Source organism: Rhinolophus hipposideros (genome assembly GCF_964194185.1).
Source record: "Rhinolophus hipposideros genome assembly, chromosome: 25".
Taxonomy (NCBI): domain Eukaryota; kingdom Metazoa; phylum Chordata; class Mammalia; order Chiroptera; family Rhinolophidae; genus Rhinolophus; species Rhinolophus hipposideros.
In genome coordinates, this window is record NC_138071.1 from 19,404,952 (window position 1) to 19,426,742 (window position 21,791).

Consider the following 21,791-nt stretch of genomic DNA (forward strand, 5'->3'; position numbering starts at 1 on the left):
GCCGTTCGTTTGATCTTTAAAGATGAATTGTCAAACCTAAAAGAAGGCTAGGCAACTGTCCAAAAAAAAAAAAAAAAAGAGCAGAGACATGGCAAACTTTTAGAAATAGTTGGGAAGAAATAAAAGGAATTAGAGTTATCTGGAGCAAGGAAATTTAACAGAAAAGTGTGATTTGGTGGACAGGACAGCAGGAGGGATTAACACCGTTCCCTGGACCACCTATAACATAAACATCCATCCATGTGCCACTGCTTGCCATTGCTTCTGACTGTACCAGGAACCATTTGAGAATACCCTTCTGCCAGGCAAACTCAGGAGGCCGACATCATGCCATGCTATCCTGTTGGGATCAAAAGGAGCTTCATAATACCCCTTTATTGATGTACCTAGTTTAAAAAGTCACAACTAATAATTTCCACGTCAACAATAACGCAAGATTCTAGAATGATACAAGATGATCATTGGGGGGATGGTGCCTGTGGCACGTAGGGAAATCTCAGCTCATCTAGGGGGCTTCTGCACAAGCCTTGACTCAGCCTCAGCTTAGACTCTGCATTCCAGTGATAATTATCAGAAGCCTGCCCTACTGGGCTGCCCCAGCTCCCAGACAGGACTGCCTGTAGTGTAGGGCCATGTCTTCCCATCCTGGCATCCCCGCTTGGCGTGGCCATCTTCTAATTCTACAGTGAGCTCACCCACCAAGGGGGCCACTGAGAAACACCTGTGGTTAGAGGAGTTATTTGCCCTTCAAAAGGGTTCTCTGCTCTGAAATTTTATACAGAGCTCTCAGCATGGACTGACCCATATTCCCTACTTCTCCACTTGCTCCCAGATCATTACACCTGAAGACTGGGGGGAAAAAATTACTGATGGCTCCAAAGAGGAGAGACCTAACTCTCTCCACAGTGGGGTACTCAACTGTCCACAATATGATAACTCTCAGCAACTTTTTCTCCACGTAATGGCCTCAGTGCCTCATCAATCTCAATAGGAGAGAAGGTGAGGTCTCATAATATACTCCAGCACAGTCCAGCATCTCTATGTGGTCTCTGGCACATTGCTCACTAAATACCACCTCAACACCCATTAGCTTCTTTCTCATATCTATAGGTAGAGTTTGGAAAGTTAGAGACACATTTCCCTGACTCCCTTGCAGCATGATTTATATGTGACCTAGCTTCCATGAAGCAGGCACAAGTAAATGAGTCTTACAGGTAGACATGAGCAACCAGAAAAAAAAAAAAAATGGGCCACATTTGGAGAGATTGGATATTCCAGAAAGAAGGATGGGAATGTCTGGTTTATGGGGGGAGGGGCAGCAAAGGCAGAGTTTCCAGTGTTCAGTTCTTAGCATTAAATGTGCCGAGCAGTGGGGATTTCAGCAGGACTATTTGTGCTACATCAGCTGCGTATGCTGTGATTAGACATTTCTCAGAGGCCTGTTGCCTTTTACGGCATTTTTCCTGGAAATGCAGACCAGAGCCACTGCCCTTCCTGGAGATTCTGTGAGCTATGTAACACCCTTGAATAAATCCCTCTCTACTTAACTAGCTAGAGTAGATCTTGCTGCAACGAACAAACCCCAAGAGATAAAGGGTTTTTATTAGCTAATGATCTTAGTACTCTCATTCCCTTTTTAAAAGAAATTAAAGTCTCAAGACTCCAACACAATCGGTCTCCAATTTATCCCTGCTAGATCCTGGCAGCAAGTGAGCAAATTTGTTAGAATCTTTCAGTCAATCGGTGACCTTCGCCGGAGCAATTCGGTTCTTATTCCCAGGAAAGCTGCATTTCCACTGTGCATCCCTCAGTCCTTACTTGTATGTCTACATAAGAATATCACGATTTCCTCTTCTTCCGGGTAAATAATACAGAGGTGAGTGACTACAAATCCCCTTAGATTAAGCGGGGTTCTGACACAAGAGGATCTTTAGTTTAGGTTAGGATTTACAACGTGATATGTACTATCATCAAAATTGTGGACTAAGGACAGAGTTCGAGTTTTCACAATACAGACGGCAATACAAAGGACCACTTCCATTCCTTAGAAGCAATGCTGTTAAGTCTAGGGTGTGATGAATTTTAACGCAATTTTTAATCAAAGCCCATGGGGTATTTAGTCATTTCCCAGTTTCAATGATTCTTGGTATGAAGCACTCTCTCTCCCAAACAAGTCTTTTAATCTTATTATTAGTAATCAAGTCACAATGATAGTATTAGTAGTACTTAAATCACCACGTTATCTCCATTCTTCTCTCAATTCAATGCTGGATAGTCAGAGCCTTGCCACCATCTTTATGACCCATTCTAAAATTGAAAGAATATGTTTTTCACACTGAAAAACGTATGGTTTGCATATTCATCTACAACCATTTCCCAAAACAAAAGAGACCAAGCAAAAGAGTTCTGTAAAACAAACATATAAAACAGAGCCTGATCATGTGTTCAATAAGAAGGATAATGATCAGAAAAAAAGGTAAGTGCTTGCTATAAGCTGAGTGACTATGATGTGAAATAAACTTATCTCTCAACAAGGTACTGAATTTCCCGAAGCCACTACCCTATGCTGTTTGTTTTGGAAGGTCTGACAGCTATAAAAGGTCCCTTTCCTACAATTCCCAAGTTTGAAAAAGGGCAGGAAAATGACATCAAAAAAGAAGAAAACTGGAACTGGTGCTGCAACAAAACAACAGTATGAACTTAGATGAATCCCTGATTTTTCTCTGTCCTCCTTTGCTAGATGAGGATAACATCAGATGGCAGGACAGGCCCCCAGAAACTCTATCATTTAATGGTTCCAGACATGGATATTTATCTAATGTGGACAGTTTCATAGTTTGTAATACTCAGAAGCAGCATGGTCCCTTTCAAAAGACAGCAGGTCTTTGGTTTCCGTCTGACTTTGAGTCCTAGTTCTAACATTTATAAGCTATGACACCTTAGGCAAGTTGCATAACCCCTCTGAGCCTATGCTTTCTCATATACAGAATCGGATAAATAAAATACACTGTAGAGAGTTGCTCTGAAGCTTAAATTAAATGATGAAGAGTGTCAATCGCAGTGCCCCAGTAAAATTAGGGCTCCCCTCTCTCTATCTTTTTCATGTACTCAGTTCAAAGAGGAAAAAGCATTGGTGACTTATTCTTATTTGGAGTGGGGTCACAATTTGGCCCATAACACCCATGAGATAAAAGAGTTTAATACCTCCTTTTCTTCCCTCAGCTGGGATTCTATTTGTATGAAACCATGGCCATGATTCTTGTTCTGGTTCAGTTTCTGCCTGTGAGAGCAGAGTCTGACTTTCTGGGACTGAATGGAAACATAGCTCCCCATAATTTAAAAATCCCACGATAAATGTAGTTGTAAGTGAATCTGACTAAAAAAAACATACATAAAGTCTCTAAAAGAAGTATAAGAAATATAGGACCTATCAAGTGGTATGGTGGAAAACGTAAAATAATTTAGCTGATTTCATGAAAACTATATACGGTGAATAATCTAAGAGAGACTTGATTTTAAATTTTCTGCCTCTTGATCTTCATAGTTTGTTCGTACCTGTCAGAATGTAGTATCAATTTAGGGCTTGTGATGTATAGTCACCATACAACTCTCTTAATTGGCCTGTTTTGCTAAGCTGTTTATTTGTACTAGGAGGCTGTTCCTATAACCCCCATCTAGGCAGACGACTTCAATTTGAACCCATCAATTGTCTGCTGAAAAAGTACTTGTGTGATGCTCAATATATGGAGCTTTTTCAATTCCTTTCTTATGGTAATTCACCTAAGATTTCCTTCTGGAAAATTTGCATTTCCACATCTGAAGCTCCTGCCTGAGTCCACCAATCCATTCATGTTACCCTTGTGGTGTGAGGGTAGGAACCCACCTTGAGGCTTAGGCTTGGTCAGTTTTCCACAGGGCTTGGAGATGGTGACTGTCTTCTGGCAATCGGCATTGTGAAGGGCTCGCTTCAGACTTCCAGTTCTGGTCTTCAAGGCAGTATTCAGGTCACATTCTCCCCAGGCCTGGAACTGGTATTTGCACTCCGCTAAAAGCAGGGTAGGACCAAACAGACATCTTTGAAAGGTCCTATTACAATGCCATGAAAATAAAGATACACTTCTGTTTTTAACTTTTTTGTAGTGAGATAACTGTAGAGTCACATGCAGTTCTAAGAAATAATACAGAGCCATCCCATACACCCTTCACCCAATTGACCTCAGTTGTGCTCTTTTGCATAACTACAGAACAATGGCACAACCAGGAAACTGACATGGATGCAGTCCACAGAATCTATTCAGATTTCATCACTTTTACATATAGTCATTTGTGTGTGTGTGTGTGTGTGTGTGCATGCAATCAGTTCTGTGTGACTTTATCCTATGTGTAGAGACAAGCGAATACCATCACCATTAATACACAGAACAGTTACAAACTAGGGTCCCTTGGGTTATCTTTTCACTCACTCACCTTCCTTCCTTCCCATCTCCTTAAGCCCCGACAACCAGTATTCTATTCTCCACGTCTACAATTTTGGCATCTTGAGAGGACTACGTAAATGGTATTGAACAGAATGTAACCTTTTGATTGGCTGTTTTTACTCAGCATAGTTTCCTGGGGGGTCCATCCAAGTTGCGTGTATCAATAGCCCATTCCTTTCTATTGCTGAGGAGTATTCCATAGTGATGTACCACAGTGTGTTTAACCGTTCGCCAACTGAAGGACTTATGGATTGTTTCCAGCTTTTGGCTATTACAAATAAAGCTGCTATATACATTCATGTGCAGATATTTAGAGGAACACAAATTTTCATCTCTCTAGGATCAATGCCCAAGAATGAAACTCTTGCTACATTGTATGGTAAACACATGTTTAGTTTTGTAAGAAAACTGCCATATTCTTTTCCCATATGGCTGTACCATTTTAAATTCCTATTAGTAATGTATGAGTGATCTAGTATCTCCCCATTCTTTTTAACATTGGTGTTATTAGTATTTTTTTTTTCCGCCACTCTGATAGGTGTACAGTGCACAGTGACAGCTCACTGGTTTTCATTTTCATTTCCTTAGTGGGAAAAGAGGTCAAACACCTTTTCAGGTATTTGCCACCTATGTTATCCTCTTTGGTAAAATGTTTATTATTGTCTTTTGCCCACTTTATAATTAGATTGTTAATTTTGAGAGTTATTTATATATTCTAGACACAAGTCCTTTAAGACAAAACTCTTAAATACTTTTTGTAGGTAGGTCTTTTATGATACCCACATACAATTTAAGACCAGATGTATCTGAATTTCACCATGCTTTTATAGAACTTATCTCCATTCATAAAACATGCCCCAAACATTATAGAAAATGAAGAAAGATACAGTGTGCAAATTCATTTTTCTTCTTCACTGGCCTATAGGCCAGACTCCATTTCTGTAGAACAGTGAGAACAATGTCCTACCATGGCTAAGAAAGACAGAAAGTTGAGAATGTGGAAATAGCAAGTAATTTGGGTAATCAATAGTGGGTTTAAACCTGGAAGTGTTGAAAGATTCCTTCTCAAACAGGTCGATGAGGCCAGTGTGAGGCAGGCAATAATCAGTAAGAGAAAAAGCTATAAAAAATGGCTACAATCAGCTCTGGTGGACGTAATAAGTAAATCTATGCATAAGTGTGGAGGGTAGGGAGGGATCAAAAGAGAGAGGGGGCCTGAAAGTAATAGACAAAGATCTGGAGAAGGAGAGAATAAATAAGAAAAGGGGTGAAAGATAAAAGGAACATAGACATAGTAGGAAAGAAAGAGAAGATAGATCAAGGAGCATGGTTAGGAGAAATCAAGGTTTTATTTTATGTCCCTATTCCTAGGGCATTGGTTCTCAATCAGGAAATATTTTGACTTCCAGGGCACATTAGGCAATATCTGGAGACATTTTAGTTGTCACAGTTTGTGGAGGTGGGGAGTGCTACCAGAAGCTGGGTAGAAATCAGAGACGCTGCTAAATATCCTACAATGCACAGAGGAGCCCTTCACAACAAAAACTATCTAGCCCAAAATATTAGTACAATAAGTCCTCACTAAATGTTGTCAATAGGTTCTGCATCTTTAAGCAGAACAATGTATAATAAAACCAATTTCACTATAGGCTAATTGATATAAATAAGAGTTAAGCTCCCATGTCATCTCATCAATGTTATAACAAAACGAAGTTGAACAAAGGGACTTGATTTGAGGACCTGTTGTACTGCTAAAATTGAGGAACCCTGGGGTTGGGCAAGATGTCTGGTTATTTTGTAACTGATAAAATGAACTTATTTATACTAGATCGCAGTCAACCTCAAAAAGGTATTGGGTAGAAGAAAGCAAGAATTATCTCAGTTGGAAGACGAAGTCAATAGGACCACGGGGGCGGACTGACCTCCAAATTGCTTTTTCCAGTTGCAGGGGATCTTACATCTCTGGGTCTTCATGGTTTGCTTGCATTCAGCTCCAGTCCGGGTGCCCTCGCGGGTACCCAGCCCACAGTCTCCGCTGGTGGGTACACATACACTCCACTGCCATTCTCCACAGTCAGACTTCTTCACTTTTTTTTCTGGAAGGAAGTAAGGAAGGCAAAATAATCAACATCCAGAAAAGTCTTTAACTCCTAGATATCACCAAGTTCATTCCTGAGTGCCTTAATGATGATGTCTATGCTTTTTACCTCTGTCCTCAGTAAATAGTAGGAACTCGGTAAGTGTTAGCTGAATGATTGAACAAATGGATGGCCCAGAGAAGGGAGAAAGAAAACTGAGAAAGGAACTAAAACTAATGTTAATGTAACTCCTACTATGTGACAGAGAGTGTACTAAGTGATTTACTGACATCTCCTTTTAGAAACCAACATTTCTGTAAAAGAGAAGATGGTCAGAAACAGTTAAACTCGAAAAATGAGAAAACATTCAATTAGAAGTAACAGTTGTCAGATTAGCCTTCTCAATGCAAGTCAATGTTCCTTTCTCTTATAGACAGTATCACAAAACATGATTGTGCTATAAACAGACTCCCAGCTCCACAGACTACTTTCGACATTGGGAATGACACAGAAAAGGTGCTTACTCCTCTTGGAGCTTCAGTTTCCTTTTTTGTTGTTGTTATGAGATAAAATAAAATTCCTCGCATGACTCTTTTGGAGGAAGAGGGGCAACACAAGTAAAACACCTGATTCCTGGTCAATGTTCTGTATGTAGTAGCTGGTAATGTGATCACCATGTTAATGACCATCATCTATATGTGAGAACTTATAGGGGTGGGGGAAACGAGAGGGGATGCCGTGGAGGTTCCTCTAAATACTTGGATGGAAGGAATCAAGGAAGGAAGGAAGGGATGCAGGGAGGAAGGGAGGGAGGGAGGGAGGGAGGGAGGGAGGGAAGAAGGATGAAAGGAAGGAAGGAAGGAAGGAAGGAAGGAAGGAAGGAAGGAAGGAAGGAAGGAAGGAAGGAAGGAAGGAAGGAAAGAAAGAAGGAAGAGAGGGAGAAAAAGAGGGAGGAAGGAAAAAAGGGAGGAACAAAATCAGGCAGTTGGCTTGATGGGCATTAATCAATGAAGAGTCCTGCCTTCATAACCCTACTGCTTACCTGGTTTCTCTTTCTTCCCTGCCTCAGCAGTGTCCACAGCTGCCAAAATGAAAATGAATGCCAAGAAGGCAGCCGCAAATTTTCGACGCTGCTGCAGGTACTGCTGGGATGGCATTCTAGGAATAAACAGAGAAACAGAAGAAGGTGGGGTCAGAGAGGAAGGCTCACTGAATTCCTTGACGAAGGGCCCCATTTTCCATTTCTGGAATATTAGATTTTAGGAAGATGCATATCAATTATCTTGGGCAGAATTCTATCTTTTTTTCTCTCCACCAGCCACTGAAATAAGTGCCGTTCTGCAATCAGTCACACATTCACTGACCAAATCCAACAGTTCTCCATGTAAGACTTCACACACAGCCATTTTCTAAGTATGACTCCAGAATTACAGAAGCAAAAGAGTTTTGATGACATGTATTTGAGCAGACTCCTACAGTAAATCTTGCTGATAGTGACACTCAGTGAAGTCCGTAACAATAGCCCTCTTCATAACTCCTGACAATTCCTAGAAATGATCATGGTGTTGTAAGATATATGGATAACTTGAATAGATACAATGAATGGATTATCTGTGCAAGTATATGTTCGCAGTACCTTTAGATGTGTCCGTGTGGAACAACATCTGATTTTTTTATCATTCCCCATGATCATGATTATCTGATCACCATTGCTCATTATTCATTGGTCCACCAACGAGTGACACACAAAACAGAAGTCGAAAGCTAGCACACCTTTGCTCTGTATCAAACACACTTCCAAACATGCGTGTGCTGAAAATCCTCTAAATTCAAGGGTGCAAGGAAGAGTTTACACTCACTCATAATTTGAAATTCTCCACATTTGATAGGGATCAAAATCCCGCAAGAACATTGGAAAGACTCCCCTAGGATGTGAAGTCACTTTGCCAAAGCAAACTTGTGACATCTCTGTCCAAACCCCAGGACAACCCACTTCCTGATGGCTACACCAAGCCTATGGCAGCAGCAACTCACCTGGTGGTAATTTATCTCCATCTGGTGTGTTCTTGGTATTTTATATACATATATACTTGAATAATTAGAATGTGTGTAGATAATAGTTCCCTTTCCTGGTGGCATATGCACAGTTGACTGTTCATTTGTCCTTAGCATCAAGTAAAGGTAGAATCTCTCCCTGTATATATAATAGCATCCATATACCGGGTTTTATAGTTTTAACTCTGCCTTATTTCCAACAGAGCAGAGGCAAGAACTTTGATCTGCAGGTAACGGTCAGGGTCATGACTTATTTTTCACACAGAGGGAAATAAACCGGAGGAAGAAACAGGCAAGCTAAGTTGGCTCAGTTCTTCTGAATAATTCACTTATTTTCACCCCCTCCTCCTGCCATCTTTTGTTGCACTTGCCCTGACAGATTGAATTTTATAGGTTTTAATGGTGAAGTGGAAGACTATCATAGATGGGTGCTGGTGTCTGGACATTATTGCTGAGAAATATCAATCACTAATAAGTCTGAAGCTCAAAGATGAAAGGAAAACAAAGTTAAAGAAATCAATTCAGATGAATAGTTTTAATTTACTAACTCCTGATCTCTTCTCTAGAGAAATAACGGATGAGAAGGAAAGAGAGTTCCTTTTTCCTTTAGCATTGTAATCGGATCTAGAAGTTTTAAAGATGACTAACAGCTGGTGTAAACAGAAGATAGGGATGCTGGAATCTGTCCCTTAGTGACCTGGAAGGACAACCATGGGGTTTGGAGGCAGAAGCTTCCACTCGAACTTTCGCTCCACCACCTAATTTCTGGAATGTCCTTGGGCAAATCACAAACACTGAACCTCTGCTTTGACATCTGCAAAGTGGAAGTGATTATAACAACGATTTGACAAACTTGTCATGAAAAACGCAAGATGCAGACATAGAGCTAACTCAGAATATTAAGAAATATTTTATTAGTTGCTGAATCAAGTGAATTGACTCCTATACTATTATTACTTACTTTAAGGAAGTACTTCTTTCGATTTCCTTTGTTTAAAGATTGAGGTATAATTGACATAGAGCATCATATTAGCTTCAGGTATACAACATAATGATTCGATATTTGTATACGTTGCAACAGGATAGTATTTCTTTTAGTGAGAAACAATAAGCATACACTTTGAGCTATCTAATACTATCCAAAAGCAAAAGACAAAAATAGAGGGAGAGAGAAACAGAGAGAGGTGATTTAATGAATGTCATCTAAAGACTTGTTCAGCCTTGTCAAGGCACAAATGCATTCTATCTTTTGACTTCCTGCAAGGCTAAAATACACTCAAGGACCTTCATCCCCACTATTTCTTTGGAGTTCACGAAAGTCAAGAGGTTCCCTGTTGAGAATTAGGAAACATATCAATGAAATTTAACTTGTATGAAATGAGAAAGAAAAGCATCTCACTTTGCCACTGTCTTTTTAGGCCCCTTGTGTGGAAAAACCATTCCACCTCCCTCTTTTTATTTCCAATACCCAGGACAGGGTCCCAGCACATACTGCTCAGTAAAATTTAGCTAGCGAAAAATAGTACCAAAACACGACATCTAACAGAGGAATTAATATTCAGGCTAAAATGATGTCTCAGTCCATTGAATTTGCCACAGGATATGAGATTCACTGAAGTTGGGCTAGAAACACTCAGACTCTCAAGCAGACTCATACATACAAGAGTGATCAGTGAATGATTTGCAATGTTTCTGCATCACATCTTACACTTCACTAGACCTTTCTAGATATTTTTGATCTATTTGCCTAAGGTCCTGTGAAATAGTAATTTTCTCTACCTTTTTTATTGTAAAATAAAACACGAGATACAGAAAACCACCCAAAGCAATTACATCAGTTTAGTGATTATAAGAGAAATTCTTTTCCCAGTCACATCCGAAGGCTTTATATGTTCCCAGTCCCAATGATAGCCCCATCTCTCTGAAAGTAACTTATAATCACTTCTTTGCATTTCTTGAGGGTTTTATTCAACTCAATTCTTGAGGGTTTTATTCAGCATTTCTCTAGACATGTCTAATTTAAAAAAAAAAAAAACACCTGATATGGCTTTTAAATTGCTTTTATTATACAGTTTGTCCTCCATCCCTTTCTTTTTCTTGCCTTTTACTTTTTTACAAAAACCAGGCCATTGAATTAGTTGTAGCCCACCTCCTGGATTTTGACAATTGCGAATTCAAGGTGAATTCAATTCCTCTGCTGAGCTGCAAATTGACAGCTGGATGCAGAGGTTTATTCAAATCCATGTGCTATGCCTTTGGCAAGACTGTAAATGGCATTTTGTTCTTTCACCAGGAGCTAAATAATATATTTGGGTTTTGCTCTCTTGTGATGTTAACGGCTCCTGGCACACAATGATTATTGATGGAATATTATGGACTGAATGTTTGTGTCCCCTCCCCCCACCAAATTCATATGTTGAAACCCTGCCCCTCTTTTATGCGATGGTATTAGGAGGTAAGGCCTTTGGGAGGTAATTAGGGTCAGATGAGGTGATGAGGGTGGGGCCGTCAGGAATGGGATCAGTGGCGTTATAAAAGTCCCAACACAGCTTGCTTTCTCTCTCTGCTTTCTGCCCTGTGAGGATACAATGAGAAATTGACAGTCTGCAAGAAGAGAGTTCTCACTAGATCCCTTCGGCCTCCAGAAGTATGAGAAATGAATTTCTTTGTTCACAAGCCACCCAGTCTCTAGTGTTTTTGTTATAGGATCCTGAGCTGATTAAGATATAGGGGTCGCAAAATGGTGATATTCTAATTCTATTCTTTCCTTTTCACTTATTAGTTGAGATAATTTCGTACAGAGATATTTTCACTCACCTGTTATTTTGTTATCCTGTTTACAATTCATAAAGAAATGTAGAATCAGGGTAAAGGGGATCAAATATATGGTGATGGAAGGAGAACTGACTCTGGGTGGTGAACACACAATGGGATTTATAGACCATGTAATACAGAATTGTACACCTGAAATCTATGTAAATTTACTAACAATTGTCACCCCAATAAAATTAATTAAAAATAAATAAATAAAGAAAGAAAGAAAGAAAGAAAGAAATGTAGAATCAATTCTTAATTCTTTCATTTAACTAATTTTCAGGATTATGAATTTGTTCCCTATTATCATTAGAAGATACCAATTATTTTTTCTTTTGCATATTATTGTGAATTTATGAACTTATTCATATTTGATGGATTTTAAGCCATCACATGTTTCTGTCTTTATTGAAGCTCTAATTGTCCAGTCTTTGGCCAGTGTACGTTTCATTAAATTGGCTCCTGAATTCTTCTGATAATGACCCTTATAATCTCTGAGAACATTTTTGCGCATCTGGTGTGCAAAGATGTTCCAGGTCTACCTGTACATTTCCTGTTCCAGATCTGAACTCAACCATTCCTTCAAGAAGCCTTGTTTGTTTTTATAGTAAATGACATTTCAAAACCACAATCTGGGCACTAAGGATGCCCAGCATTCCTGAGTTGGTCTTTAGTCCAGGCCTTTTTCTGTGAGCAGAGCTAGGAAAATACATAGGGAATAACAGAATCAAATATCATGAAATTAATCATTTGATGTATCCCACATTACATAAACAATAATTTATGAGTAACAATACCACTGCTAAAATCACCAGCTATGAATCCTAAGAACAGTTAAAATGATTTCATCGTTCTATCTCATTTTGCCCTCGTTTTTATGATTGTTCCATAGCTGTGTCATCCAACATTTTAAGTCATGACATACTATGTCATTAATTCTCATTAATTTTTGTTATAAAAGCAGCTGTGTATTTAGCGTTGACTACCAGTCCTTATGTTGATGTCTCTCTAGGCATTTTGTTGGTCTGAAAGGATTCTCTAGTAGAATTGTTAGAAAAGTTTTTGAAAACTTTATTACTTGCGTTCTTGAATGTTAACAGATTATCTAGCCGTCCCTTTTATGCTTGAGGATCAGTTTTGCTGAATGTAACCGCCTTGACTTCCAGCTTCTTACTTTAAGTACCCAAACTATGTTCCTCCATTTTTTTTTTACTGTAAAGTGTTACTGTTGAGAAATCTAATAATAATCTAATTTTTTTCTTATTAAGTGATGTATTATTTTTGCTGAGATGCCCAAATGATCTTTTTTCTTTAAGGTGCAATAATTTTTTTAACATATGACTTGGTATCATTCATTTTCAGTTGATATTCTCAGACAATGAAGGGCTCTTTTAATATGCAGCTTTAGATAACTTCATTTTATTTTAATGTTCATGAGAGTTTTTAGTATTACATTTCCTTGGCTTTCTTCTTCAGGATCTCATACTATGTGTGAGTTGATTCTTTTTGCCTATTTTTAATATTTGTAATTTTATCTAAAATTCTTTTATCTCTTTTATTAAAAAATTAAAATACTGCTCACTTTTATCTTCTAATTATCTTAAAGTATTACTTGTATTTATTCAGTCTTGTTCCTTATACTTTAGTCTTCATTTCTAAAATATTTTTCTTTTTATTTATAGTTTTCACCTCATTCCTGCACTTTTATAATTATGATTTATGATGTTCTTTTACATTTGTATCATTTCCTTGTTTACTAACTAACTCATTTTGAAATAGTATGTTATAGATTTTTGCTTTTCTGTTTCTTAAGCATATTCTTTCATTGCCTTTAAGTATATTATCATGAGCTTTATTTTCTTTGCTTTCTCCTTTTAATAGTGACTTTATAAGATATTTGACCTCAAGTCATTTCTCTAGCTCATATTTACAACTATTCTAGCTTCACAAAATTCCTTCTTCTGTTCTTTCCATAGGATGACAAAATATGACAGCTATCTTTCTGACATTTCCAGATTCTGTTTTCCTGTCCTTACTTTTAGCTGGACCTTCTCTTTCTTGTGTTTCTATTGTTGCTCTCCTGATCAATTTTTATTTTATTACCAGCCATTTATCTTCACTGTGGGTTCCTATCCTGAATGAGTGTTATGGAGTCAGCTTCCCCAAGCTGGCTCCTCATAATTTACAGTGAATGTGTATGGGCTGTTCTGGGGTTCTCCCATTGTCAGACCTGTCAGATGTTCTGTTGCTTCTCTCTGCCACCTTTTGTTCAGACACCAATAGCAACAAGGGCTAGTAATAGTGGTTTGCTCCCACACACTTGTATTCTGAGGCTTGTAGGAAAGAACCTGTCCTGAGTTTTGCTTTTAAACCTGTCGTTGGGTTTTAGTTTTGCTGTCGATCAAACTGCCCCATCCGGTTTTTATGTGAGGATTCAGGAAGATTCCAAAAAACATCCTGACACCTTCTTCCTCCCCAAATTAGCACATTTTTCTTTTTTTTAAATTCTAGTTTATTGGGCATTTTGGGGGTACCTACCTTGTGTCAGCCATTGAGATGTATTCTCAGGGTGCAACAGTGACAAGTGGTAAGATAGATGTTTTTACTTGTTCTCATGAAGCTTGCACACTAATAAAGTTTACATTGACATATAGCCAATTATAATTACTATGCTCTGACAAGAACCACAAAACTATTTTGCATTTCCCTTTCTTGATTGTGAACTAACTTAAGACAGGGATTCAGTTAAGGCCACAGACTTGATTCCCTGAAGTTCTCTATGAAGCAAACAAAACGAAACAAAAAACATTTATAGTTAGAATTTCTGTTATGTTCGCATTACGTATTAATCTTGTTCCTATAATTTTAGTCATAGAATCAAATGCCTCTTCTCTTATCTTAAATTGCTTCATTTTAATGTAAGGAAAATTGCTTGGCTTTTATCAGTGTGGAAGGTATTCATTTAATTAAATATACAGAGGGTGCCAAAAAATGTATACATATCTTAAGAAAGGACAAAAACTATTAAAATTGTAATACTCGATATATACGAGTAACAAAAGATGCAGACAGGTCACATTTACTTCTGCAGTTATAAGAGGTGCCCGAAGTGGTTACCATCAGCGTCCAGACACTTCTGATTACAGTGAACTCTGCTTGAGCAACGTTGACCAACATGTCCACTGGTATACATTTTTTTTTTTTTGGCACCCTGGTTATTTATAGTACTTACTTAAAGCAGGTCCTTGCATATAGTACATTACAAATATTGATTTATGTTAATATTAATTGATATTTGAATTATCACAGTGTATCCATTTACTCAATTATTTCAAAAACTATGTAGCATATGTAAGAGGTGTACCCTTTGTAGCATAAATTGGTCTGGGCAATGGAGACAGGAGTTGAACAAAATTGATGAGATTGCTGACTCCATAATGCTTACATTTAGTGAGCAAGTTAGAAAATAACCTGTAAACAGAGAGACAAGTAAATAAGTTCAAAAATAAGGTAAGTTGCGATTGTGGTAAATTTTCTGAAAAAGTAAAAAGATGGTACAATGAAGAGTGATTTGGAAAGGACTGCCTAGGTAGCCTGGTTCTGGATGGTTTCTTGCATATGACTGAGAAAGAGTTAGTAAAGTCTGATATCTCTTACTGGTAAATATTTTGCAACAGAAGCCCCCAATTATTACTTTTTCTTCTTCATTATTCTATTCTGAGATGAGATGATCTTATTTTTGCCTTCAAGCTTTTATAGTCCTTCAGGAATTCAATAATTAGCCATCCACTTCTGATTGACTTGTTCTCTCCACTTTACCACAATCTCTGAATCCCAGGTCTGACCAACAGTAAACAATTTCTCACCAAACAACCCAGTGAAACCTGAAATCTTACCAGCTTATAATCTGTTAATATTTAATGTCACATTTAAAAAAAAAAAACAAATCATAGTTTTAAGAAATGCTTACCTTTTCCAAGAAAAATAATTAATGCTCATTGTTTATTTAATTTAAACACGATATCCCAGAGTACCCTTTTATTCATGTTTTCTGACTTGGTAATATAGTAGAAAATCCATTTTGACTAAAAGCATGTAGCCTTTCACCCCTGCCCCCTATGAATATTTACAAGATAGAGGTTTTTTGAAAATTGCTTTCTACTTCAAATTCAACTCTAAATACACAAAGGCATTCAGGAATGAGAAAGGAAAAAATAAATCAACTGAAGCAATTATTCAGTGGATTTGGTTTCCCTTTATAAAATGACTGTGATGTGAATATCTATGTATTCAATTAGTTTCTGGAGCCAAATGCATTCAAAGAGACTTGAGTTGGTTAAACTATCCCTTTACTGCTTTCATGTGTTATAAACGAAAGTAACTGGGGTTGGTCATTAAGAATTTTAGAATTTTCTAGTTTCCTTTTAATCCTCTTTTTATATCTATCTGCTACAACCTCATATAGAGGAACAAGTAAGTGTTTTAGATAGAGTAAGTTGGACTTGAGTTAGAATCTCAGTTCCAGCTATGTAATGAAGCCATACATTTAACTTCTCTGAAACTCTTATTTTTCTTAGCTGTAAACATGAATAGAAAGTCTGTCCCACAATATTTTGAGATTACAGATTATGAAAAGTAAACAACATCATATGGGCATGTGGCCGACCTATAGTATCTGCTCTTAGTATGCTTCTGTGACATATACTGCAGCCCCTTTCATCTTTATCGGTAGGAAGACAACCCATTGACATTTTGGATGGAATTTTACACTGGAATGCAAAACATTGACTTTTCTTGGGGCAAAAATGGCAATTTTCCCGGTCACAGATTATTGTGCTATCTTTATCTCACCTTCTGTCTGCCTTGTTCATTTCCTTCCATTCCCGTCTAAAGCTGTTCTACTCTAGAATATCTCAAAAGCTTTCTCCCGCTCAGAAATTCCTTTCCCTTTGTTCTCTTGCTCCTCTACCCAGTATGTATTTTTTTTTTTTTTTTTTTAGCCAGAAAGAAGTACCTAGACTTCTTTAAAACCAAAAACATTGTTTCAAATCAGCTGATCCTTTGTTCATGCTGTCCCTTCCCAAACCCCTCTCTATCTGGCCAATCTTTGTCACCTTCCAAGGTCCAGCACAAGGATTTCACCTTCCATGAAGCCTTTGCTGAGACAATACTTTGGAGCTCCGTGTACCATGCTCAGTCCATAGACTCTGGCCATTCACAACCTCTGAATGTACAAGTAGGACAGTATCGACTCTATAAACTCTAGCACCTAAAATTGGGAAAAAAATAACAGGAACTCTCTAGAACATTATGTTTAACCATCACTTTTTTAGGCCCCTCCAATTTCTCGTCTTCCATTACCAGAACTAGTAGTTGATTCTCTTTTACAGAGGTATTTCTTTCTCAAAAACCCAAAAACAAATAAAAACATGCATTGTAACATACAAAGCAAGGGGAGATGAACAAGGCTGCCCTGAGGGGCAGACACTGAGACGGCAACGAGGGTTCCTAAGGTTCCTCATCGCTATTCCACTGGCTCCCACACACCAGCCATGAAGCAAATTCCCGTCTAAGGAAAACTATCAGCAATACAAGCCATGGGCCTTTTGAGGTCCTATTAGGATGAACGGCATTGAGAATATCCTCTTAATGCAGAAGTTCTAGCCAAAGCCTTTGACACAACAATATGATTTTCAGTGTGAGCATGTGTGATTGTGATTGTGTTTGTGTACGTGTGTATATAGTAGTGTATGTATACACAAACACTTGTATATATCTTCCTTCAGGAATCCCTAAGTCCTCTAAGGGACAGAATGCCATTTTTTGTTATTATGTTCATTTATACGATTTAGAACAGTGTTTGACACACAGACATATTTGTTATATATGCATTTGTTAAATAAATATACGTATTTGTTAAATAAATGAATAAAATAACAAATTTGCTAAATAAATGAATATATTTGTTAAACAAAATGTATTTGTTAAATATAGTTGTTAAATCAATGTATATATTTATGTATTTGTTAAATAAATGAACATATTTGTTAAATAAATGAATGTATTTGTTAAATATTTGTTACATTTGTTCAATAAACTTGTATATTTGTTAAATATGAATAACAAATAAGAGGGAAAAAATCACCTTGTATCCAATATGATAACTGACCATGGCATTAAAATAGCATCTACTTCACACATCTGTGTTCCCTCACCTGGCTTTATTTCTTTCCTTAGCACGAACTGGTGCTGGTTGTATTATATCTTTATCTTTATTTGCTATTAGGTTGGTGCAAAAGTAATTGAGGTTTAAAAGGTTCAGAATAATTGCAAAAAACGCAATTACTTTTGCACCAACCTAATAATTATGGTGTCTCCCAAGCCGGCAGGCCTGTGAACAGGAGCATGTCTGTTCGTGGAAATCATATTGAAGATGTGGGATGGGAGCACGCAGAAATGTAAAAAAGACATCCTAGGGGATGTACTGAGCACTAGGGGTTATCTGATAGTAAGTAAAACACATTTTAATTCTAATTTTTTTAACAGCCAAAAAGCCTTGATTTTGGAGCAGCTTGTTTTGTTTTGTGTTTTTTTGTTTTTTTTAATTTAAGTCAATTTTATCCACCTTGCTTACGTAATACAGAAGACTGTTGGGGGTATAGTTTTCTTGTAAGGTTCCAAAGACAAAAGGCAGTTCGGCCAATCTGCCATTTTTATTTTATTTTTCTACTTTATACATTTACTTAATAATGGTGATTCCTTCTGTCCCCTACATTACATGAGAAATATATTTGTTCCTATGGGGGATTTAGTAGTTTCATTTTTCCCTACTTAGATATCATGTGTCTTTCTTTATTTTCACTAACTCTTCTTCAAGTGATAAAAAAAAACTTCATATTGATTTATTCCCGATTGGTTTGGTCATTGCCTTAGATTCCTAAAGTCTCACATAAAGAGCTATTACATTTATAATACAGTCTGTTGCTAAATCAGTCCTCCACTTTGGCTTTGTTAAACTGCCCATTTTAAACACTAAGCCTTGAAGAAAATGTGTTCCAAGCACATGCGTGCATAACCTCAGGTGTTCTCCAGTCATAGCACAGAAATGACTTCAATCGTGTTCCATCTTTGATTTTAACTAAGTGCGTATCAACTAGGTTGATAAAGGAGGGCATTCATTTAATTTTGTATAACTCAATGTCTTCAGGCCAAAATATTTTTAAGGCATGATGGCATCTGCTGGGGAAGTATGATAATTTAGAATATTTTCCTTAGACATCTATGTACCAAAATTTAGAGTACCTACTAAGGGTCAGGTCTGTGCTGAGCAGGGGAATATGAGAAATGAATACGCTACAGGCCCCCACAAAAGAGCTCTGTCTAGCTTGGAGAAAAGAGATAAATGAGTATGATGATTCATGGTGGTAAATACGGTGAAAAAATTATGTACTCACTCAGTGCTTATCTGAGTACATAAGACCAAGAGATAATTGTGCGTAGCAAGGTTGAGTGAGGTAGAGGGTTAGGTCATATTTTATCTGTGTTTTGGAAAACAGAAAAGAACAGTGGCAGTCTTCTAAGTAAAGAAAGGAGGAATGAAAGGGAACTTCAGGCAGAAGGGACCACCTAAGCAAATATGTGAAAATGATGTTTGTAATATATTCAGTAACAAAATGTAATTAGAACACAGAGTATACAGTTTTAAGTAGCAATGGATGGACTTCAAAAGGAGAAAGAGAAAATGAGTTAATCCTAGGATTTCTGAGAGGAAAAGAGAAACAGACAGAGTCGTTGACTAGTCTGGAGAAGAAAAGCAAGGGAAGGTCCCTGGCTGCATTTTGTATAAACATGGTTAAAACTCCAAGCGGGCAGCCACCATACTCAAGAGTTCACCCAGATATACTTTGCATTTATTGTATTTTAGTTACTCTTTTGGCTTTGTTTTATTTTATTTTTTTTATCAGTTTTGTGGATGTTTTAATTACCACAGTTCATTTTTCGGTGTTCATGAAAAAAGTACTCTTTTTGGGAGTCAAGAACAAGCTCTAAGACTCAAAAACTTCATGTACACACATAAAAAAATTCCCTCTGGTTTTCATTAGAAAAACGAAGTTGGGCTAAAGCAGTGATTGATAGAGCAGTGGTGTTTCCACAGAGAGGCATGAGGGCGGGTGCAAAGCATTAAGAAGGTCCTGAGCGGGTGTGTTGAAATCTGCCCATATGTCCCACCCTTCTCTCAGCTTCAGCTAGAGCATCTCCTCTTTACCTACTTTCCTTGGTGGCTTCCTTGTAAGATGTCATTTGTCCAAAGAGAAAAATAAGTTTAAAAGTCACTGGTTTAGCCCGTCTCAAGGTCTATCCAGTAGGGAATATGAGCAATCCTTTTTTAAAAAGTAGACTTGGGAAAATGTCTCAAGTATGGTGATGCAAATAGGCAATATATATGAGTTTGCAAAATGCCTTCCTTGTGGTAGCAAAACTAGGAATTTTACAGTATTAAAATTCAACTACAGTATTAAAATTCAATAGAATTTCAACTATTCCATACTTTACAATAAAGTCTGACATGATTTTACCCTCTTATCTAAGATCAAACACAGAGTCTAACAAGTATGATTATGACTATAATTTTGAAGAAAATATAACAGCAAATCATATGATATTTAAAAAATGTTTTTAATACTGCAGAGGGAGAAGAGGCTTTGGAATCAGTATGATTTCCTCCACAGTGGTTTTGTCACATATTAAATTTATGATCTGGGCAACGTAGTCAATCTCTTTTCTTCTCAGTATCCTCCTCGATAGGAATAGAGTTTTATTATGTGGGCGCATACGTTGTTTGAAGATTACCATGGCATAACAGATACAAAATGCCTGGCAACCTGTCAGGCACATATTAGGTACTCTATCAATGGTATCTCTTCTGGTTCTTAGAGGAAGATAGTGGAGGTGGAAGAGTGTACACCTTCTGAAATGATATCAGAGGCAGCTTCATAAAGGAAGTGGCAATACAACCTTTTACTATGGTTTAGAGTTTGATAAGGACATTTGGAGTGGAAAGCATTTCCAATGGAAGAAATGGAATAAGCCAAAGTTTCAGATGAGAAATCAAGAGACCAATTTGAAGTAAATAGTTTCATTTGGTAGTAAAAGAAAAAAATGTGGTATAAACTGGAACCATAGCAGGCAGGGCTCTGAAGCCATAATTAACATCAATGACTATTTGGTGACTACCTACTATATACAAGATAATAGACTAGGTTATAACAAAGATACAGATGAGAATTATATTTGATCTCATGAACCCTACAAGATAACAAGGTCATTGTGAAGGCTTAGACAATGAGAGTACACACCATATTTTTGTGTGAGATATACACATGCTGTAACTAAAAGCAACAATGTTTGTGATAAAAGAGGAGTGTCTAATACTCTTACCAAAAATCTCTTCTGTGAAGTTCAAAGGACACTTTTTAGTTTTTGGCAGTAAAAATCAAAAGAAAGACACCTTTCCTAGCAAACTAGTTTCTCAAAGCAAGAATCAACAGTATTAATAAGTCATGGATAAATGTCCCATGTTGACTGAAAACACAAATGCATACTCATTCACCATAGCTCAGTGAGAAACCACATTTAAAAATACGTAGATCTCAACTTTAAAAACTGAAAAGGTATTTCTGCCACAATGACAACCACATTTTCATACTCTTCTAAACAACTCAGCAAAGCTTTATTAACTACTGAGTTCAGATGGCATCTCTAATAACTGGTGGATTTATTTGTTCAGATGAAGTGACTTGATTAAAAACATAATTAACAAAACAGCATGCAGATTTCCATGCTTACTAATATACCGCCAAGCAAATGAAGACCATCCCACATTATCATGTATTTGGGGAGAGGTGAAGAATAAAGGTTGTATGGCTATGTGAGGCAGAGATTTCTCAGGGCAGCATTGAGCACCCACTCACAGAAGAAGCTTGTCTACTTTCGCCACAAAGTCAAATACCTAATAGAAGTGAGAATTTTGAAGAGGGATCTAAATTTGTTGGTCTCTTGCAGACTATTAAATTTGGACGAGAAAAGGAACCGATTATTACTTTTTATCACAAGAAAATGCCAGAAAACCTTTACCAGATAAATCTTGATTGTACCTGAGAGTCTGTACGAGGTTTCTCAGTTTAATACCTAGAATTATCAAAGACCTTGCAAGGAATAGGATTCTATTTACAATTCAATGGAATTACCCCAAAAAGCTGTCAGAATTCATAAGTGATTTCAGTAATGTTGTAGGATACCAAATCAATATACAAATATCAATTATATAACTATGTATTCGCAAAGATTTTTATCTAAAATACATAAG

General features: G+C 37.3%; 1 protein-coding gene across 4 annotated transcripts in view; it reads right to left on the reverse strand.

The window, feature by feature from the left end:
- Window positions 1-21,791, reverse strand: part of PTN (pleiotrophin) — an 88,722-nt gene that overhangs the window by 11,083 nt on the left and 55,848 nt on the right. For all 4 annotated transcript variants that reach the window (XM_081038696.1, XM_081038695.1, XM_081038694.1 and 1 more), the window contains exons 2-4: window positions 7,599-7,714; window positions 6,401-6,574; window positions 3,884-4,045 (exon numbers count right to left, since the gene is read on the reverse strand). In XM_081038696.1, coding sequence (XP_080894822.1) covers window positions 3,884-4,045; window positions 6,401-6,574; window positions 7,599-7,713 — 451 coding nt within the window. In that variant the 5' untranslated portion in view covers window position 7,714. The remainder of the gene's footprint in view (window positions 1-3,883; window positions 4,046-6,400; window positions 6,575-7,598; window positions 7,715-21,791) is intronic.